Source organism: Trachypithecus francoisi, unplaced genomic scaffold (assembly GCF_009764315.1).
Source record: "Trachypithecus francoisi isolate TF-2019V2 unplaced genomic scaffold, Tfra_2.0 Lachesis_group9, whole genome shotgun sequence".
Classification (NCBI taxonomy): domain Eukaryota; kingdom Metazoa; phylum Chordata; class Mammalia; order Primates; family Cercopithecidae; genus Trachypithecus; species Trachypithecus francoisi.
In genome coordinates, this window is record NW_022681474.1 from 55,419,894 (window position 1) to 55,437,052 (window position 17,159).

At 43.1% G+C, this 17,159-nt stretch overlaps 1 protein-coding gene across 1 annotated transcript in view; it reads right to left on the reverse strand.

Moving 5' to 3' along the window:
* Positions 1–5,131: 5,131 nt before the first annotated feature.
* LOC117082257 (WASH complex subunit 2A-like) overlaps positions 5,132–17,159 on the reverse strand; it is a 63,528-nt gene continuing 51,500 nt past the window's right edge. Inside the window, exons 24-31 of the mRNA XM_033208883.1 lie at positions 13,718–13,846; positions 13,509–13,589; positions 12,780–12,902; positions 11,738–11,800; positions 11,168–11,380; positions 8,926–9,546; positions 7,901–8,078; positions 5,132–5,837 (exon numbers count right to left, since the gene is read on the reverse strand). Of these exons, the coding sequence (XP_033064774.1) occupies positions 5,698–5,837; positions 7,901–8,078; positions 8,926–9,546; positions 11,168–11,380; positions 11,738–11,800; positions 12,780–12,902; positions 13,509–13,589; positions 13,718–13,846 (1,548 nt within the window). The 3' untranslated portion in view covers positions 5,132–5,697. The remainder of the gene's footprint in view (positions 5,838–7,900; positions 8,079–8,925; positions 9,547–11,167; positions 11,381–11,737; positions 11,801–12,779; positions 12,903–13,508; positions 13,590–13,717; positions 13,847–17,159) is intronic.

Consider the following 17,159-nt stretch of genomic DNA (forward strand, 5'->3'; position numbering starts at 1 on the left):
AAACGTAGAGCTGATCATGTTATTTCTTGCTTCAAGGCTGTATAATGACTTCTCCCTGTCTATAGAATAAAACTCAGACTCCTTAGAAATGCTCCCAAGATTATGCAGCTCACATTCCTGCCCCATTTTACTTATCTACGTACCTCATCTCATCTTGCAACATCTCTGGTACTTCTATCCTCTAATCACCTGCATCTGCAGCTTCAGAACACATCAGCTTCTATGTTGTTGCTCCTGCTCTGCTCTACTTACTGTCATGTGCACACGTGGTTACCTGACAAACACCTAATCATCTTTCAACATTCAGCTCCAATATCAACCATTCCACAAAGCTTTTATACCTACCCCCTTTACCCTACTACCTACATCATATACTGCACCCATAACAATTTCTTTATTTTATTTTATTTATTTTATTATCATTTGTTTTGCGGAATCTTGCTCTCTCCCAGGCTGGAGTGCAGTGGCACGATCTTGGCTCACTGCAAGCTCCGCCTCCTGGGTTCATGCCATTCTCCTGCCTCAGCCTCCCAAGTAGCTGGGACTATAGGCGCCTGCCACCACGCATGGCTAATTTTTTATATTTTTAGTAGAGACAGGGTTTCACCATGTTAGCCAGGATAGTATCGATTTCCTGACCTCGTGAGCCACCCTCCTCGGTCTCCCAAAGTGCTGGGATTATAGGCGTGAGCTACTGCGCCTGGCCCATAACAATTTCATTTTTTCCTAAACTGAAGGGAGCACATCTGATCTCTATCACCTAGCACAGTGTTTTGCACATGTTGGTACTCATTAAAGCTTTGTTCAAGGAAAGAACAGATATTTTACTCTTTCAATTGATCCTCAGAGCAAACCTGTGCTATAGGTAAGGTATTATCCAAGTTTTAGACATTAATAAATATTTGATTATCCTCTGTGTTAGCCAGTTTGTGTTGCTATAAAGGAATACCTGAGACTGGGCAATTTATGAATAAAAGAGGTTTATTTTGGCTGATGGTTCTGTAGACTGTACAAGGAGTATAATGCTGGTATCTGCTTCCAGTGAGTGCCTCAGGAAGCTTACAATCACGGCAGGAGGAGAGGAGCCAGCATGTTACATGGTGAAAGAACAAGAGAGAGAGAGAAGAAGGAGGTGCCAGGTTTTTTGTTTGTTTGTTTGTTTTTGAGACAGAGTCTTGCTCTGTTGCCCAGGCTGGAGTGCAATGGCGCAATCTCAGCTCACTGCAACCTCAGCCTCCTGGGTTCAATTAATTCTCTTGCCTCCGCCTCCTGAGTAGTTGGGACTACAGATGCGTGCTACCACACCTGGCAAATTTTTGTATTTTCAGTAGAGACGGGGTTTCAAGATGTTGGCCAGGATGGTCTCCATCTCCTGACCTCGTAATCTGTCACTCTCGGCCTCTGAAAGTGCTGAGATTACAGGCGTGAGCCACCATAGCTGGCCCCCGGGTTCTCGGAAACCAGATCTCACGTGAACTCAGAGTGAGAACTCATTCATTACCACAAGGAGAGCACCAAGACATGCACAAGGATCCACACCCATGATCCAAACACTTCCCACTAGGCCCACCTCCAACACTGGGGGTCACATTTCAACATGAGATTTGGAGGGGAGAAAACACCCAAGCCATGTCATGCTCCAAAAGTTTGTTTAGAGGGGTGTTGGCTTCTCACAAGAATCCCATTCTGATCCACTCCAAATGAAGTCCACCAATGTTTATCCAACTCATAACATACATGCACATACAGGAATCTGCTATGAGTTGTGATAACACTAATAGGAAAGACAATTAATTTGGGAATCTGAATTGCATTGTACAGACTTCTAGTGATCCTAAAAGGGAGGGGGCATTACAGAAAGGAAAGTTGTTTCTTGTAGCACAGCTCTTTTGAGTGTTGTTGTACCGTATTTCAAAACGATGAGGAATAGAGTAATACAAGGTGCCAGGCTAGTAATACTGCCGGTGATAGTGGTAAAGGGTCATTGCTCTTAAATAAAAGCTAAATTAAAAAACAGCATTGCTTATATATGACTTTGTATGGAACTAACCTTAACCCTCTTTCTTTCACTCAAAGAAATGCTTTATAATTTTGGATAACATGAATTCTTAAAAACATACTTACGCTATATCAAATAAGCGTGCACTATAGAGTTGCCAGTGTGTGTATCCCCGAAGCCAACAGTACTCCTACCTACATAGTTGCAGCTCTAGCAACAAAAGTCAGGTGTCAGGACTGCAAAATGAACATGACAGAAATAAAGACATGAGTGACTATGCCTGCCCAGGAATTCAGAGTGTTTCCTTCACCACAGTGTTCTTCCATAGTGAGACCCTGAAAATAACAGGCTGGGTGAGGGTAGAAGGTAACAAACAGATTTGGAAGTTCTTCATCTATAATGAGAATGAATAATGTAACTATAAGCCAGAAGAAAAAGCACAACTCTGAACAGCATTAATTGTGCTGGAACTTCCACCGTAAGTCTGGGTCATTCAATGGGGTAATTTCCAATATCCCAAAAGAACCAAGGTTGATAACCCAAAGCGAAAATGTTTTCCTCTAGAAGATAGTTATGCTTCTCCTCAGGAGTAGAAATCACTGTAGCAGAGGACAAAATGAGGCCATGAAATCTGGTTAAGCCAGACTGGATGCCTAGAGGGTAGCTGAGGAGCAAATGGAAGCTGCAGCAGGCCAGAGACCCAGCCAGTACTAAAAGCTGGGTCCATGAATGGCTTCTTGAAACGGTGTGTGGTCATGCTTAGCTGAGTATACTGTGGGACTCATGATGTTGGAAAATGAGGGGGCAATGAAGACTTCAAGATGGGATGGAAAATGATGCAACAACAGCTAAAAGAAAGAAAAAAAAGAAAGAAAATAGAAGGGGAAGATGAAACGAAAAAAACAGAAAGAAGCTGGCCAAGGTGGCTCATGCCCGTAATCCCAGCAATTCAGGAGGCCAAGGTGGGAGAATCACTTGAGGCAAGAAGGTTGAGACCAGCCTGGGCAACATAGCGAGACCCTTGTCTCTACAAAAACCTCTTTAAAAAAATTAGCTGGGTATGATGGCACACACCTGTAGTCCCAGCTATTCAGAAGGCTAAGGTGGGAGGATCACTGGAGCCCTGGAGTTCGAAGGTGCAGCAAGCTATGATTGTGCCACCACACCCCAGCCTGGGCAGCACAACCAGACCCTGTCTCAAAAAAAAAAAAAAAAGGGCGGGGGGGAGCAAGTAGAGAAAAAAGTATTTCCAGAATTTTTTACAATTAAAAAATATATCTAGGCCGGGCGTGGTGGCTCAAGCCTGTAATCCCAGCACTTTGGGAGGCCGAGACGGGCGATCACGAGGTCAGGAGATCGAGACTATCCTGGCTAATACGGTGAAACCCCATCTCTAGTAAAAAATACAAAAAACTAGCCGGGCGACGAGGCGGGCGCCTGTAGTCCCAGCTACTCAGGAGGCTGAGACAGGAGAATGGCGTGAACCCGGGAGGCGGAGCTTGCAGTGAGCTGAGAGCCGGCCACTGCACTCCAGCCTGGGCGGCAGAGCAAGACTCCGTCTCAAAAAAAAAAAAAAAAAAAAAATATATATATATATATCTAGCTATTAAGAGTAATGACACCAAAAAGATTTCTGAATCAATTCCCAAAGCATTTCTCTCATCTCTTCTGAAAAAGTTCTAAAAACACAACTCCAAAGATGAAATGGAAGTTAACGGTAAACAAGGCAATAGTGCTGAATACGTAGTTTCAGTAACTCAGAATTTGCTCCATCCTCTGCTGTAAAAAAGCTTAGCTACAGAAGAGCAGTTACCTTTGAAACATTTTCCCAAACATGATGATATCTAGAATGTGAAGCTGCCATTAAAAATGTTGACATAGGCCGGGCGCAATGGCTCATGCCTGTAATCCCAGCACTTTGGGAGGCCGAGGTGGGCAGATCATAAGGTCAGGAGATCGAGACCATCCTGGCTAACACGGTGAAAACCCGTCTCTACTAAAAATACAAAAAATTAGCAGGGCGAGGTGGCAGGTGCCTGTAGTCCCAGCTACTTGGGAGGCTGAGGCAGGAGAATGGCGTGAACCCAGGAGGCGGAGGTTGTAGTGAGCCGAGATTACACCACTGCACTCTGGCCTGGGTGACAGAGCGAGACTCTATCTCCCCAAAAAAAAAAAAAAATGTTGACACAGATCTTAATTTACTGATATGTGAAAACATCCCTAAAGTTCTAAAGGCGAGCTACAGAATCACATCAACCATCTAATATGTCTGTAGCCTAAACGCTAGTCGGCAATTGATCTGCAAGCAGGATTAGGAAATATTTCATTCAGAGCCAGCATCTCCTCGCACCATGCAGGTACCTACACACTTGAGGCCACTGAGTTCACCTGCGCAGCCCTTGCTCCTCCAAGGCCAACCAAGGCTCCCCACACCCACAGGCCTGAATCTGGAGGACAGCAGTCTGCCTGACAACAGTGACTTGGAGATCTCAACCTAAGGACAGAAGCAAGATTCATAAAATGAATAGGGGAAAGGAGTAGGTAATTAGCAAGTGCCCTCATCTGTCATCAAGTCACTCACAGCAGACTTGGTCAAATGGTTGACCTGTGGGAGCTGTAGAAAATCTTTGACTCTGGGTATGAGTAATTCCCCTTCCGATCTTATAGTGTCCAAGGAAGAAGTTAGTAGCTCCAGGATCACTGAGACCAACCTGAGTGGCCTACAAGATTGTGCTGTGGCGACAGGCTGCATACTCAGCAGCAAGAAGACAGAGCACCAAAAAACACAGACTAGAATGGGGTCAACCATCCAGGTGGCTGGTGGCTACTGCCTTTGTTGATGCAGATAAAGAACATTTTCATTCCTGCAGAGTTCTATGGGGCAGTGCTGCTCTAGAGGCTGACATTTCCATCCTCAGCACTTCCCCCTGCTATTACCTAGGTTCATTCTGCTGCTTCCACAAGACAAGGATGGAAAAGGATGCCTTAGAGCAGGGGTCAGCAAACTGTTTACATAAAGGGACAGACAGAAAACATCTGAGGCTCTGTGAGCCATCCAGTCTGTTACAATTACTCAACTCTTACACTGGAGGTGGGGTGAGAGCAGCAATAGACAGTAAGTAAATAAATGAATGTGGTTGTGTTCCAATAAAATTTTATTAACAAAATATGACAGTGGGGGGCCACAGTTTGCCAAACCCTGCCTTGGAGGACATACAGAGGCACCTTCAGAATTCAGTGAAAACCCGCTCCCATATTGCTAAGACTCATGAAGTATAATCTCTCACTTTCTTTCTCTTTCATCTGCCCAGGCCCTAAGTTAGGGTTCCCATCCACAAAACAAAGACTCCTGGTCATGTGGCATTTGCTATCTCTGAGATTCCCTGACTACCCATGAAAGCCACAAGGAGATTGCTTCTTTTACACATCCTTCTGAAGCATATTATGGCCCCAGCAAGGCTAACTAAATCAAACTATGCTTTAAAAACAAAATCAACCACTGTGAAATACTTGTTTTTGTTTTGTAGTATTAAGCATGATTAAACCAGTGCAGAAAAATACTAAGTACATTGGGTAAAAGATGAGCTAGCTGTTCTAGTATCTGCTTTTTGTAACCCAGTTAAGACCATAAGCATATACATCATCAACACTAACTCAACAATGTAGCTGCAGGGTAACATGTGGATACCCTGTATGCTCTACTGGCCTCCAAAGGCATTCAGGGGATCATCAAAGATGTTGGACACCTCGTGTTCCGATCTTGGTTCAGGTGTGGCCTGTGCAGATCGACTTTTTGGTTTGGTTGTCTTAGCCTGGATACCAGAGGAGAAGATGTCATCTTTAGAAAGAAAAAACAAAAACAGTTGCTGAAGAGGGGTGGGGAAAGGTACTTTTAAAACACATGCAAGCAAACCACCAAAGACCCAGCTGTGGTAACAGTATGGAGTACCCCAAAACACTAATCTAGAACTCAAGCCTCTTAGATTCTGGTCCTGTGTTTGTTACTCATTAAGTTTTATGATCACACACAGGTTTCTCTTGGAGCACAATTTCTTCAGCAACAAAAGTGTCTGTATGTGCATGTGCAGGACAGACAAAAGGGAAGGGTAACTTGATCTCCAAACCAGACCACGCCCCTACCATTGGGGACAATGGACTTATTTAGACATTCTTTTCACACCGGGTTTTAAAAGAGCAATAAAAATATGCAAAGGGAAATCCAACATAGGACCCACCTGTTTTATTTCAGAATAAATGCACTGATTTGAGGCATCTCGATGTAAGACCGTAAGCCTCTGTCACTGCATTTGTTTAATGTTTCACTGACTCAAAAGCTTGTCTTACCTAATTATGGTACATACCCAGTAATGTTACTGCTAGGGTTTTATCCAACCATGATTTTAGCATGTATACATAAAGTTAGGTGTACATAAATGGTAAAGACCACAGCATTATTTGTAATAAAGAAAACAGAAACAATCAGGATCTCAGTCAACAGGCTAATGGCTAAATACAAAGAAATCGTGCACACCACTGAAAACAAGGAAGGAGATCTCTATGTACTGACATGAAAAGACATTAAGTGGCTAAAAGAGCAGAAACACATTCTTACTTTTCAGAAATATATTCTTACTTTTAAAAATATATTTTTTTTTTTTTTTTTTTTTTGAGACGGAGTCTCGCTCTGTCGCCCAGGCTGGAGTGCAGTGGCACAATCTCGGCTCACTGCAAGCTCTGCCTCCCGGGTTCACGCCATTCTCCTGCCTCAGCCTCCCGAGTAGCTGGGACTACAGGTGCCCGCCACCGCGCCCGGCTAATTTTTTGTATTTTTAGTAGAGACGGGGTTTCACCATGGTCTCGATCTCCTGACCTTGTGATCCGCCCGTCTCGGCCTCCCAAAGTGCTGGGATTACAGGCGTGAGCCACCGTGCCCGGCCTAAAAATATATTCTTATATATATTTATAAATACATTCTTTTTTAAAAGGGGGTTATATATGATGTGTACACAAACATATATTAATATCACTGTGTCTGAACGGATACACACCAAACTGTTACTATTACCTCCAGGGGTATTCACTTCGTACCTTTTCTGAATTGCATGAATCTATTACAATAAGCATGTATGACTTTTCTGTATTTAAAATAATGAATGAGTTATCTTCTGCCCTCCATGTGCTTGCTCGAGGCACAGAGCCAGTGTGACGCTCCAGCACCAGCTGTCTCCCAGTTAGCCTCAAGGTCTAGATTGATTGGGGGTGTAGGAAATGTGTATGTGGCCTCAGCCCACATGCTCTCTACCAACACAGGATTGATCAGAAGTCCAATATTTAGGGTTCTCGCACATTTGCCTTGTCTACCAACAAAGCAGAAGTTGTGGCACATAAAGAAGACGATCTTGTTCCCAAACACCAAAGACCTCAGTGAGATGCAACGCCTGAGGTAGAGCCTACCCCTAGGTCTAGTCTTGCTCTCTTCTCGCACAGAACCATGGAAACTCCCTCTCCATCTGGAGCTCTGCCTCAACCAACCACATCACACCCAAGGCAGTCCCCTCAGCCTACTTTAGCACGTGAGGTCATTTCTGATCAAACCTCCTTTCATAACATCAGGGTGTGCCACAGACGATTGGTGAGGTGCACTGAGATCAAAGTTAAAATTATACTTAAACGTCAAACTCTGGGTGCCTTCAAATTCTTTGATGACTAACATAGGAAAGAGTTACTTCACTAAAATAATTAGTCCATCTCTTACCTATCTTCAGCCTAACTCAGGATTACACTGAAGTGAACCTGGTGGGGTGCATTTTCCAGAAAAGGGCCAAGAAAAGGTGGCAGGAAAAATACCAAGTGATGGAAAGTTAAGGATTCTCTAGGTCAGACATAGAAAACTAAACTTACCCATATCATCATCAAATATAGACTTGGTTTCCACTTTCTTTTTGGACTTTTCTTTTGGTTTTACAGTTAAGTCAGCAAAGATATCAATGTTATCATCAAATAAATTGGATTCCAATGTTTTCTCCTTCTCTCTGGTTTTCTGAGAGGGTTTAATTGCTTCCGTAGCAAATATATCATCCTTGTTAAGCCAAAAATACATACAATGTTAAATCAATTTTTCTTTTTAAACTCAAACATGTCAACAAGCTATGGAAATGCAAATGGCCAGGGTGTTGTGGAACAGCCTTGAGACTGCCCCCTCTGCCTGGGATGCACTAACCCAGATCTCTGCACAGCTTGGCCCACCCATCTCACCCCGGCTCAAACGCCGGCATTGCAGTGACACCTTCTCTACCAGTCCTGCCTAAAGGAGCACCTCCTACCCCTACCAACCACTCTGCCCCAGGTTATTTTCTTCATGACACTTAGTACTATTTGAAAACATCTTAATTTTCCATTGCCCTGTTTGTATTTGATTATCTTCCCAGAGAGCTCTGAGGAGCCTAGCACTTCTCTGAGTTCACCTCATACCTGCAGGCCCCAGGTGCTCAATAAACATCTGCTGAGCAAATGCCACTGAAAGTCTTATTGCCTGCACTAAACTGTCAGCTCCAGCCAGGGCCAATGTCCCCAGAACCACAGGTTAAACTCTCAAGCTGGACCGGTGGAGCTATATGCATGTCACCAAGTGGCATGCCCAGGAAGCTGATTATAATATTCTATAAAAATTAAAAAACTGTAAAAACTAGAGAAACCAAGACCTGCATCAACGATTGTGGCCAGCCAAGAAATACATTCTACATGAAACAAAACAAAAAACCACTTCTGAAACAATGTTAGACTTATTAATAAAAGAGCTTAATTATAATTACTAAGCAGATGGCTATGGGGTATGCATGCAACAAGCTAAACATAATCTATGGCTCAGATAAGCCAATCAGATGCCCTCCTTAACTTAGACACAAAAACATTTTAAGTCCTATTACCTCAAAAATATCTTGTGTTGTTGATATGATATCCTGCTGACTACTGGATTTTGTCTCATTTTTCTTGACTTTCTGATCTGTAAAGAGGTCATCCTCATCTTCCAGGAGAGGAAAGGGATTTGTTTTCTTTGCTGGTTTTGGTTTCGCAGACTGAAAGAGATCATCATCACTGCTGGCCTCGCCTAGAGCAGGAAACATGGGGCTTTTTGCTTTACTACCCACTGGCAGGTTGGCAGAATTCTCAGCTATCTTTGCCTTGGGTTTTGTTCTCTCCATAGACTGAGATCCAGTGCCCGTGGAAAAGATGTCCCCAGAATCAAAAAGGTCAGTCTCCCCTCTGGAATGACCCAGAGACTTTGCAAAGGGGCTTCTGTCCACTCCAGGCACAGGAACACCTTCCCAAGGTGCAGCGGCAGCTGCCAGGGTCTCCTCAGTGCTGTTTTCTCCACTGGCTGCTCTGAGCTGTGGCCGATGGCCATTTGCGGAAATGGCACCATCAGCCCACTGTGCAATGGGTCCTCTGGGGACACTCATGTCCTCAGCCTCGCTGGACTCCTGGGCAGCCAGCCGCCTAGCTGCACGGGTCTGTGGTCTACGCTTCCCTCTCATCTTGACACGGCTCTGCAATGGCAAAAAAACACACATTGATCTAATGATAAAATAAAGTGTTCAAAGCTACCATGGCAAAGAATCAGTGACTCAAAATACTGTAAGGTTATGTGGTTTACTTCAATGAAGATATTATCGAAGAACACAGAAGAGGTTATTTCTTAATGATTTCCAAGGAAGGTGTTTAATAGCTCCTAGTACTCCAAGACTAAGTCATTCTTAATCCTTTAGAGTTCTCCATTTTTTAATATTTTCAGGGCAGTTTCAGTTAGGTTTCATACAAAAAGCTTCATCTATTGCTGGAAACCTGGAAAGTAGGCATGTTGGCTCTCTGTGTCTCACAACCCCTCCCTTGGCCCCTACTCTGCCTTCAATAGAAACGTGGGTATCTTTCAAAATAAGAAAGAATCGGGGAATTCTGGTACTAACCTTTGTTAGGGGGCTAGTCTAAATTCTGGCTCCAGGAGCAGGGAGAAATACAAGACAATAAAGACAGGTAAGCTAAGGTGCTGTTTTCTTCAAGTCAATAAACATTAAATTCAAATGTTAAGTATTCCACATAAGAAATACAGTTTAGAAATCAGAACTTTTAATATAATCTCAAAACACAAATCACTTAGTAGTAATGATGCAGTGTTTATGATATTTTAAAAATATGCAATCAAGTAGAATTCTGAGAAGCTACCATCTACTTTGGGCAAAGTATGATTGTGTTGCCAACTTCAGGGGAATGTCACAATTTTAGTTGCCAATTTAAACCTAATAAAAAAAAAAGCCAATGAAAACTGTCATAAAAGGAAGCTGCTTTGTTTTGCACAATGAAACAGGTTTCGAACCATTTGAAATAAATCTATCTGCCAGGGTGAGGTCATTCTGTGTCCTGTCGCTTACTTGGAGATCAATTCAGGCTTTCCAGAGAAGGGAGACTGGAGAGAAACAAGAAACCCAACTAAAATGAAAGGAAAACTTCAAAGGGTTCACAGTTCATTGAGGCGATCCCATGAAACAGTGTCGCTGCTGTGGGAACTTGTGCGGGGAGTGCAGGGCACAGTGACAGAAGTGGGGATGTGGAAGCACAGCTGTGGATGGAGAGGAGCATTCCTGGTGAGGAGGCAGCAGAAGCCTTGGGAAGCAGCAGAACAGACCATGTGTGTTCAGGGAGTGGCAGCTGGTATGCCTGGAGTCAAGCTGGAAAGTGTGCAGTGACTGGTGAGGAAGCTGCACACATGGACTGGCACCGATTGTGAAGGGGTTTCATACCAAACCTAGGAGCCCAAATGCTCTCCTCGGAGCAGTGAGGAAGCGCCAGCAGGAAGGGCATGATCTGCTCTGTGGTTAGAAGACTCCCAGGTGGCAGTGCTGGAAACCTGCAGGTGTCAGACACCAGCCAAAGTGGTGAGACACTACTGTGGCTACTGAGCAGAAAGCAAATGTATCAAATACAGGCCATGGAAAAGCAGGTGTAGGATGAGAGGGGGAGGGGAGAATGGAGGGAGCAGCTGAAGGAAGGATGAGGCACCCCATTCAAAAGGAGAGTCAAAGACTGCTGTGTATGCAATTGATAAACTAGAAAGAAGTAGACGCAAATTCCGGTTAAAAGAAGAGAGCAAGGAAGCAAAGATGGTTTCATCACCTTGTTTGCACTGTGTAAGGTGTCTGCCTGAGCTGGAAGATCAAAACTCACACCGGCCTCCCCACTCCTGGGAAGAACAGGCACACTTTCCAGACCGTGGCTCCTTCTGTGTTCAGATGAAGGAAAAGCCAATTCTGGCAAAACAGGCTTTACTTCAGAGATCTGGGGAGCCGCTGCGGGCAGCAAGGCCGCTGGGTTGATCGCTAAATTTGCCTAAAGAAGAAAAATGAAACTCTGTATTTGTTCTTCAACACAGCAGTCTATTATCTTTACTCTGACACATGACGAGACTCCGTGCACATAATGTATAATACGAGAGGAGAAGAGAAATGTAGGAAAATCGCCTCATCTAGTCTCAGAATTAAAACAGAGGGTCTTACACCTATGCCCACCACTGGGCTCAAAGAATAGATGTTAAAGACGCAGCACACAAGAGACAACTAGGTGCGGGGGACGGGAGGCGGGGGAAGAGATGAGAAGATGCTTGGCAGCAGCTGACAAAAGTAGGAAACCCAAAAAAGTTTATAGATGCCACAGGGCAGGCAATGAAGATTCCAGCGTTTTAATTACTTGTATTTTCCCGATCCGAGTGGATGGTTCTTTGGTTTTAAATGGAGCGAGACCTGATGATTCCTGTGTGAAATTACATCCAGTTAAAAATCCACTGGGGAAACAGAAAGACAAGTGTTTCTTATGCCTGTAAATAAATCCGTGATGGAGCAGAACTGTCACTTTCTGTAGCTCTTTAATGGGAAAGGCATTCAAATCTCTCCTGGGGTCTGTCGTTTCGCTAGTACTACTTCATGTATGCCTCCTCCTCTGTCACATAAGTGGAAAACTTTCAGATCAGATATGGAGTCAAGGAACACAAGATGAGTAAGATTCCCAAGAATCACAGCTTATCAGGGCACCTAAAACTGACCAGCAGGCAAAATTACCATGTTGGTTATCAAACAGAAATTTCAAGGAGCACACAGAAATTCACCCATAGCCTAATGCACTGGTTCTAAAAGCAAAAGAGCTGAGCCCCAGGAAGGGTCAATGGTGATGTGCTGGTCCAAGAGCCTCAGGTTTACAGCTCAGGACACTAAGGCTTCACTGAGACACCCTGGGACACCTGCACATGGAACTGACACTTGCTCTCCAGTCCTGGTCTGTTCCCAGGAGGAGCTCCACAGCGTTCTGAGAAGACTGCTGCAGAGTAGGGCCCAACAGCAATGACCTTGGAAGAGGCAACACTGACAGCAGCCAAGAAATCAGATGTAATTATATTTATTTATATTTTAATTCCATTCCAAGGAAATCAAGAGGGGGAAATAAATGCTTTAGTGGGAAGAAGATTCTTCATCCTACCTGAACTCTACTTTAGAGTCAAATCTGGCATGGCATCAAAAAACACTAACTATTAAAATATAGATTCGTGACACTCTGAAGTGTGGAGCGAGGAGAGGGGAGATGACTCGTGGGGAGTGTAGTGAAGACAAAGCGGTAACCCTAGTTGCTATTTCCTCCTTAATGCAGACAAGTCTGAATAACTGTGGGTCTGCATGATGGAATTTCTCTGTACTGCGATGCAAACAAGAGTTGAAAATCCTTAAAGAGCATTTCTAACCTGAGGTGTTTCCGGCTTCCATAGGCCTTTTTCTTTACTACCTTGAATGGATTCAGGATGTTTCTGGTTTTTGAAAGAGTCAACAGAGTGGTCTTTTTTCACTACTCTCTTTTTCTCTTGTACCTTCAAAAGAAAGAAAATACCAAAATCCATAAAATATCTTAGAAAATGTAAGGAAAAATCATAATGCAAAAAACAATCCTGGCTTCTGAGTCTTAAAAATACTTTCTCAAATGAGGGCTGAACCAACTCAAACGTAGCATTTCAGAAATAGCATTCTGAAGACTGTGGCTGTCACAGGAGTTCTCTCTATGATAAAAAGAAAACAGAGTACTTACAAAAACCTATTGGGGCTGGGGGAGAAAATTACATAGGAAGGCTAAAACTCAGACTGAAAGCTCTGCACCTGAAAGGCATGAATATTTAGTCACCCCAGTGTATGCAATGGTCTTTCAATCAACCATTTAAACATCACACAGATGTATAGTACAGTCAGAGAGCCTGGATTGTTAATGTTTTAATGTTAGTATAGGGAACCTAAGATGGGGAACAACAGAAACTGAGCATTGCATCCTCCACACACGTCCCCCTCCACATGTTATTTGCCATTCATTTAGTAGGAAGCACCACGACTATCCTAGGATTTTCCTTAATCACCTAACTGGACGTTAGTTTCCTTTCCTGGAATCTTTCCCATACAACCTGGTATTGAGAACAAAAGGCTGGTACCAAAGGCTGGGACTTGGCAGAGCTGAAAAGATCATCATCTTCATCATCCCCGAACAGGCTCCCAACACTTGGCTCTAACAGCTAGAATAAACAAGACTCAAGTTCAATATCCAAAAGCAAAACAATTTACAAAGAGAACTAGGTGAGCTGCTGAGACGGTACCCAATACAATAACAAAGCCATAATATGGGGAACCATTTGGAACTGACCTTGGGTTTTTTGGTGCCAGCGAAAAGGTCAACATCTGGGTCATTGTCCTTTTGGAGCTTGTGGCTGAAAAGGAGTTCTTCATCCTGGAAGACACCTGTGCTCTTGGGGCGAGTATCAGGATCGCGGCCCTGGGAATAGGAAGGAAGGTCACGTGTGATTAGAGCTGTAAGAACTTATCTCAAGGAAGTTACACATGTAAAGATGGACACAAGATGCAAAGATGTCCTCTGCAGCTGTATTATATTAGCAAAAGGCTGGCCACAGCCTAAAAGCCACTCAGTAGGGGCATGAAACATTAACAAAATGGAATACTATGGCGCTTCCAAAAATAGCAGAAAATATATTTATAAATACAAAATTATATATATATACACAAAGCAATCCGTTAGTTCCATAATGAAAAACATTTTGACGATAAGAAACACAACTGAATGAATTCTCTCCATCTCATTCCCAAAGGGAAGAAGAGACAGCAGCTGACTCACGCACAAACTACACAGAGTGGTCAAGTATGTATCCCTCATCTGTAAGCACTGCAGGCCAAAGACCTGGTACAGGTGCAACCGCAAGCCTTCCCATGCCCATCCATCTCTTCTGCCCTACTTTCAGACTCCGAGTCCCTTTTTGTTTACTACATATCTAACATTTAAAAGTTACCATCAACATTATTAGTTTGATAATTTAATGCTCTAGACCTGACATTCTTTATCCCTATTTCTTTAGTATCACAGCCACAGATTAAAACTTAACAAAAAGGCCAGGTGTGGTAGCTCATGCCTGTAATCCCAGTACTTTGGGAGGCCGAGGTGGGCGGATTACCAGAGGCCAGGAGTTCGAGACCAGCCTGGCCAGTGTGGTGAAACCCCACCTCTACTAAAAATACAAAGATTAGCCAGGCATGGTGGCGCGTGCCTGTAGTCCCAGCTACTCGGGAGGCTGAGACAGGAGAATCCTTGAACCTGGGAGGCGGAGGCTGCAGTGAGCCAAGATCACGCCATTGCACTACAGCCTGGGCAACACAGTAGGACTCCATCTCAAAAAAACAAACCAAAAAAAACCCAACTAACCAAAAACTTACTTCTAACAAAATAAATCACATTAGCAATAATTATTATTGTCATATATAAAAATGAGTTTAACACAGCAAGTAAGGTTAAACGTTTCACAACCATGGACAAACATTACAAAACCATACACAGCAAGAGACTGGGAGAATATATATCGAATTAATCATATTCACTGTGTGCAGCTCTCATTTATAAATAGGCTTATAGTATTGGAATAACAAAAAAATTCACAAAACATTTTTTGTAGAAATAAACATAGACTATTTCTTCGGTTAGATCTATAAAAAGAATTGGCAATCTATGACCTGCCAACCTCGTTTGCATAACATCACCAATGAGATTAAATTCATCTAACATAAAATTTACCCATTTACAGTATACAATGTAATGATTTTTTGGTATATTCAGATTTGTGTAACCACTACCACAATCCAAGTTTAGAACATTCTCATCACCTCCAAAAGAAACCCCAAACCATTAGCAGTAATTATCCATTCCTGCTCACTGCCACTCCCAGCCCCCAGCACCTACTAATCTACTTTGGCTCCATCAATATGCCTATTCTGGACATTTCATATAAATGGAATCACATAATATGTGGTCCTTCATGACTGGTTTATTTTATTTAGAAAGTTTTCAAGGTTCATCCATGTGGCAGCATGTATCAGCACTTTGCCTTTTTTATTACCAAATAATATTCCATTGTATGGATATACTATATTATGTTTAGCCACTGTTTCCATCTTAAGGCTATTATGAATAACACTGCTGGGAACAATCACATTCAAGTTTTGTGTGAACATATGTTTTTATTTCTCTTGGGTATGTACCCAGGAATAAAATTCCTGGATTGTGTGGTAGCTCTATGTTAAAAGAATTTGAGGAACAGCAAACTGTTTTCCAAAGTGGTTGTACTGTTCCACATTTGCAGCAGTAAGGAGAATTTCCATTTCTCCACATTCTTACCAACACTCGTTACTTTCCTTTTTTGTTTATTACGGTCCTCTTCTCGGGTATGAAGTGGTATGTCATTGTGGTTTTGGCTTCCCTGACACTGAGCATCCTTCCATATGCTTTTTGGCCATTTGTCTATCTTCTTTAGTAAAATCTCTATTCAGGTGTCTGTCCTATCTATTTTTTTTCAGACTAGAGTACAGTGGTGTGATCATAGCCCACTGCAGCCTTGAATTCCTGGGCTCCAAGGACTCTTCTGCCTCAACTTCCCAAGGAGATAGAACTATAGGAGCACACAAACAGGCCTGGCTAATTTTTAAAATTTTTTGTAGAGACAGGATCTGCTATGTTGCCCAGGCTGGTCTTGAACTCCCGGCCTAAAGCCATCCTCCCGCCCTGGTCTCCCAAAGTGCTGGGATTACAGACATGAGCCACAATGCCTGGCCTATCCCTTCTGCCCTATCCCTTCTTTCATCTGGGCTATTTGTCTTTTTATTTTTATTTTTATTTTTTTTTTGAGACGGAGTCTCGCTCTTTCGCCCAGGCTGGAGTGCAGTGGCTGGATCTCAGCTCACTCCAAGCCCCGCCTCCCAGGTTTACGCCATTCTCCTGCCTCAGCCTCCCGTGTAGCTGGGACTATAGGCGCCCGCCACCTCGCCCTGCTAGTTTTTTTTTTTTTGTATTTTTTAGTAGAGACGGGGTTTCACCATGTTAGCCAGGATGGTCTCGATCTCCTGACCTCGTGATCCACCCGTCTTGGCCTCCCAAAGTGCTGGGATTACAGGCTTGAGCCACCGTGCCCGGCCTATTTGTCTTTTTAATATTGACTTATAAATCTTTTACATATTCTGGATCTAAGTCCTTTATCAAATACATGATTTGCAAATCTTTTCTCCCATTTTGTGGGTGGTCGTTTGACTTTCCGGATGGTGCCCTTTGAAGCACAATGTTTTTCATGTAAATAAAGTCCAAGGTAGCTATTTTTGTCACTTGTGCTTTTGGTGTCTTATCTAAGAAGGCTTTGCCTAATCCAAGGTCATGATAATTTATTCACATACTCTCTAGATTCTCGGAGTTGTACAGTTTTAGTTCTTACATTTGGATCTTACATTGGATCTGAGTTTATTTATTAATGGGTCCAACTTCATTCCTTTGCATGTAGATAATCAGCATCCTGGCACATCTGCTGAAGACTATTCTCTCCCCACTGAAATATCTTGGCACCTTAAGCAACTGACTGCAAATGTGAGGGTTTATTTCTAAACTCTCAATTCTACTTCACGGATCTACACATTTTAACCTTATGCCAATACCACCCTGTCTTAAAGTAAGTTTTCAAATCAGGAAGTGTGAGTCTTCTAACTTTGTTCTCCCAAGACTGTTGGCTATTCTTGGTCTCTTACACTTCCGTAAAAATTCT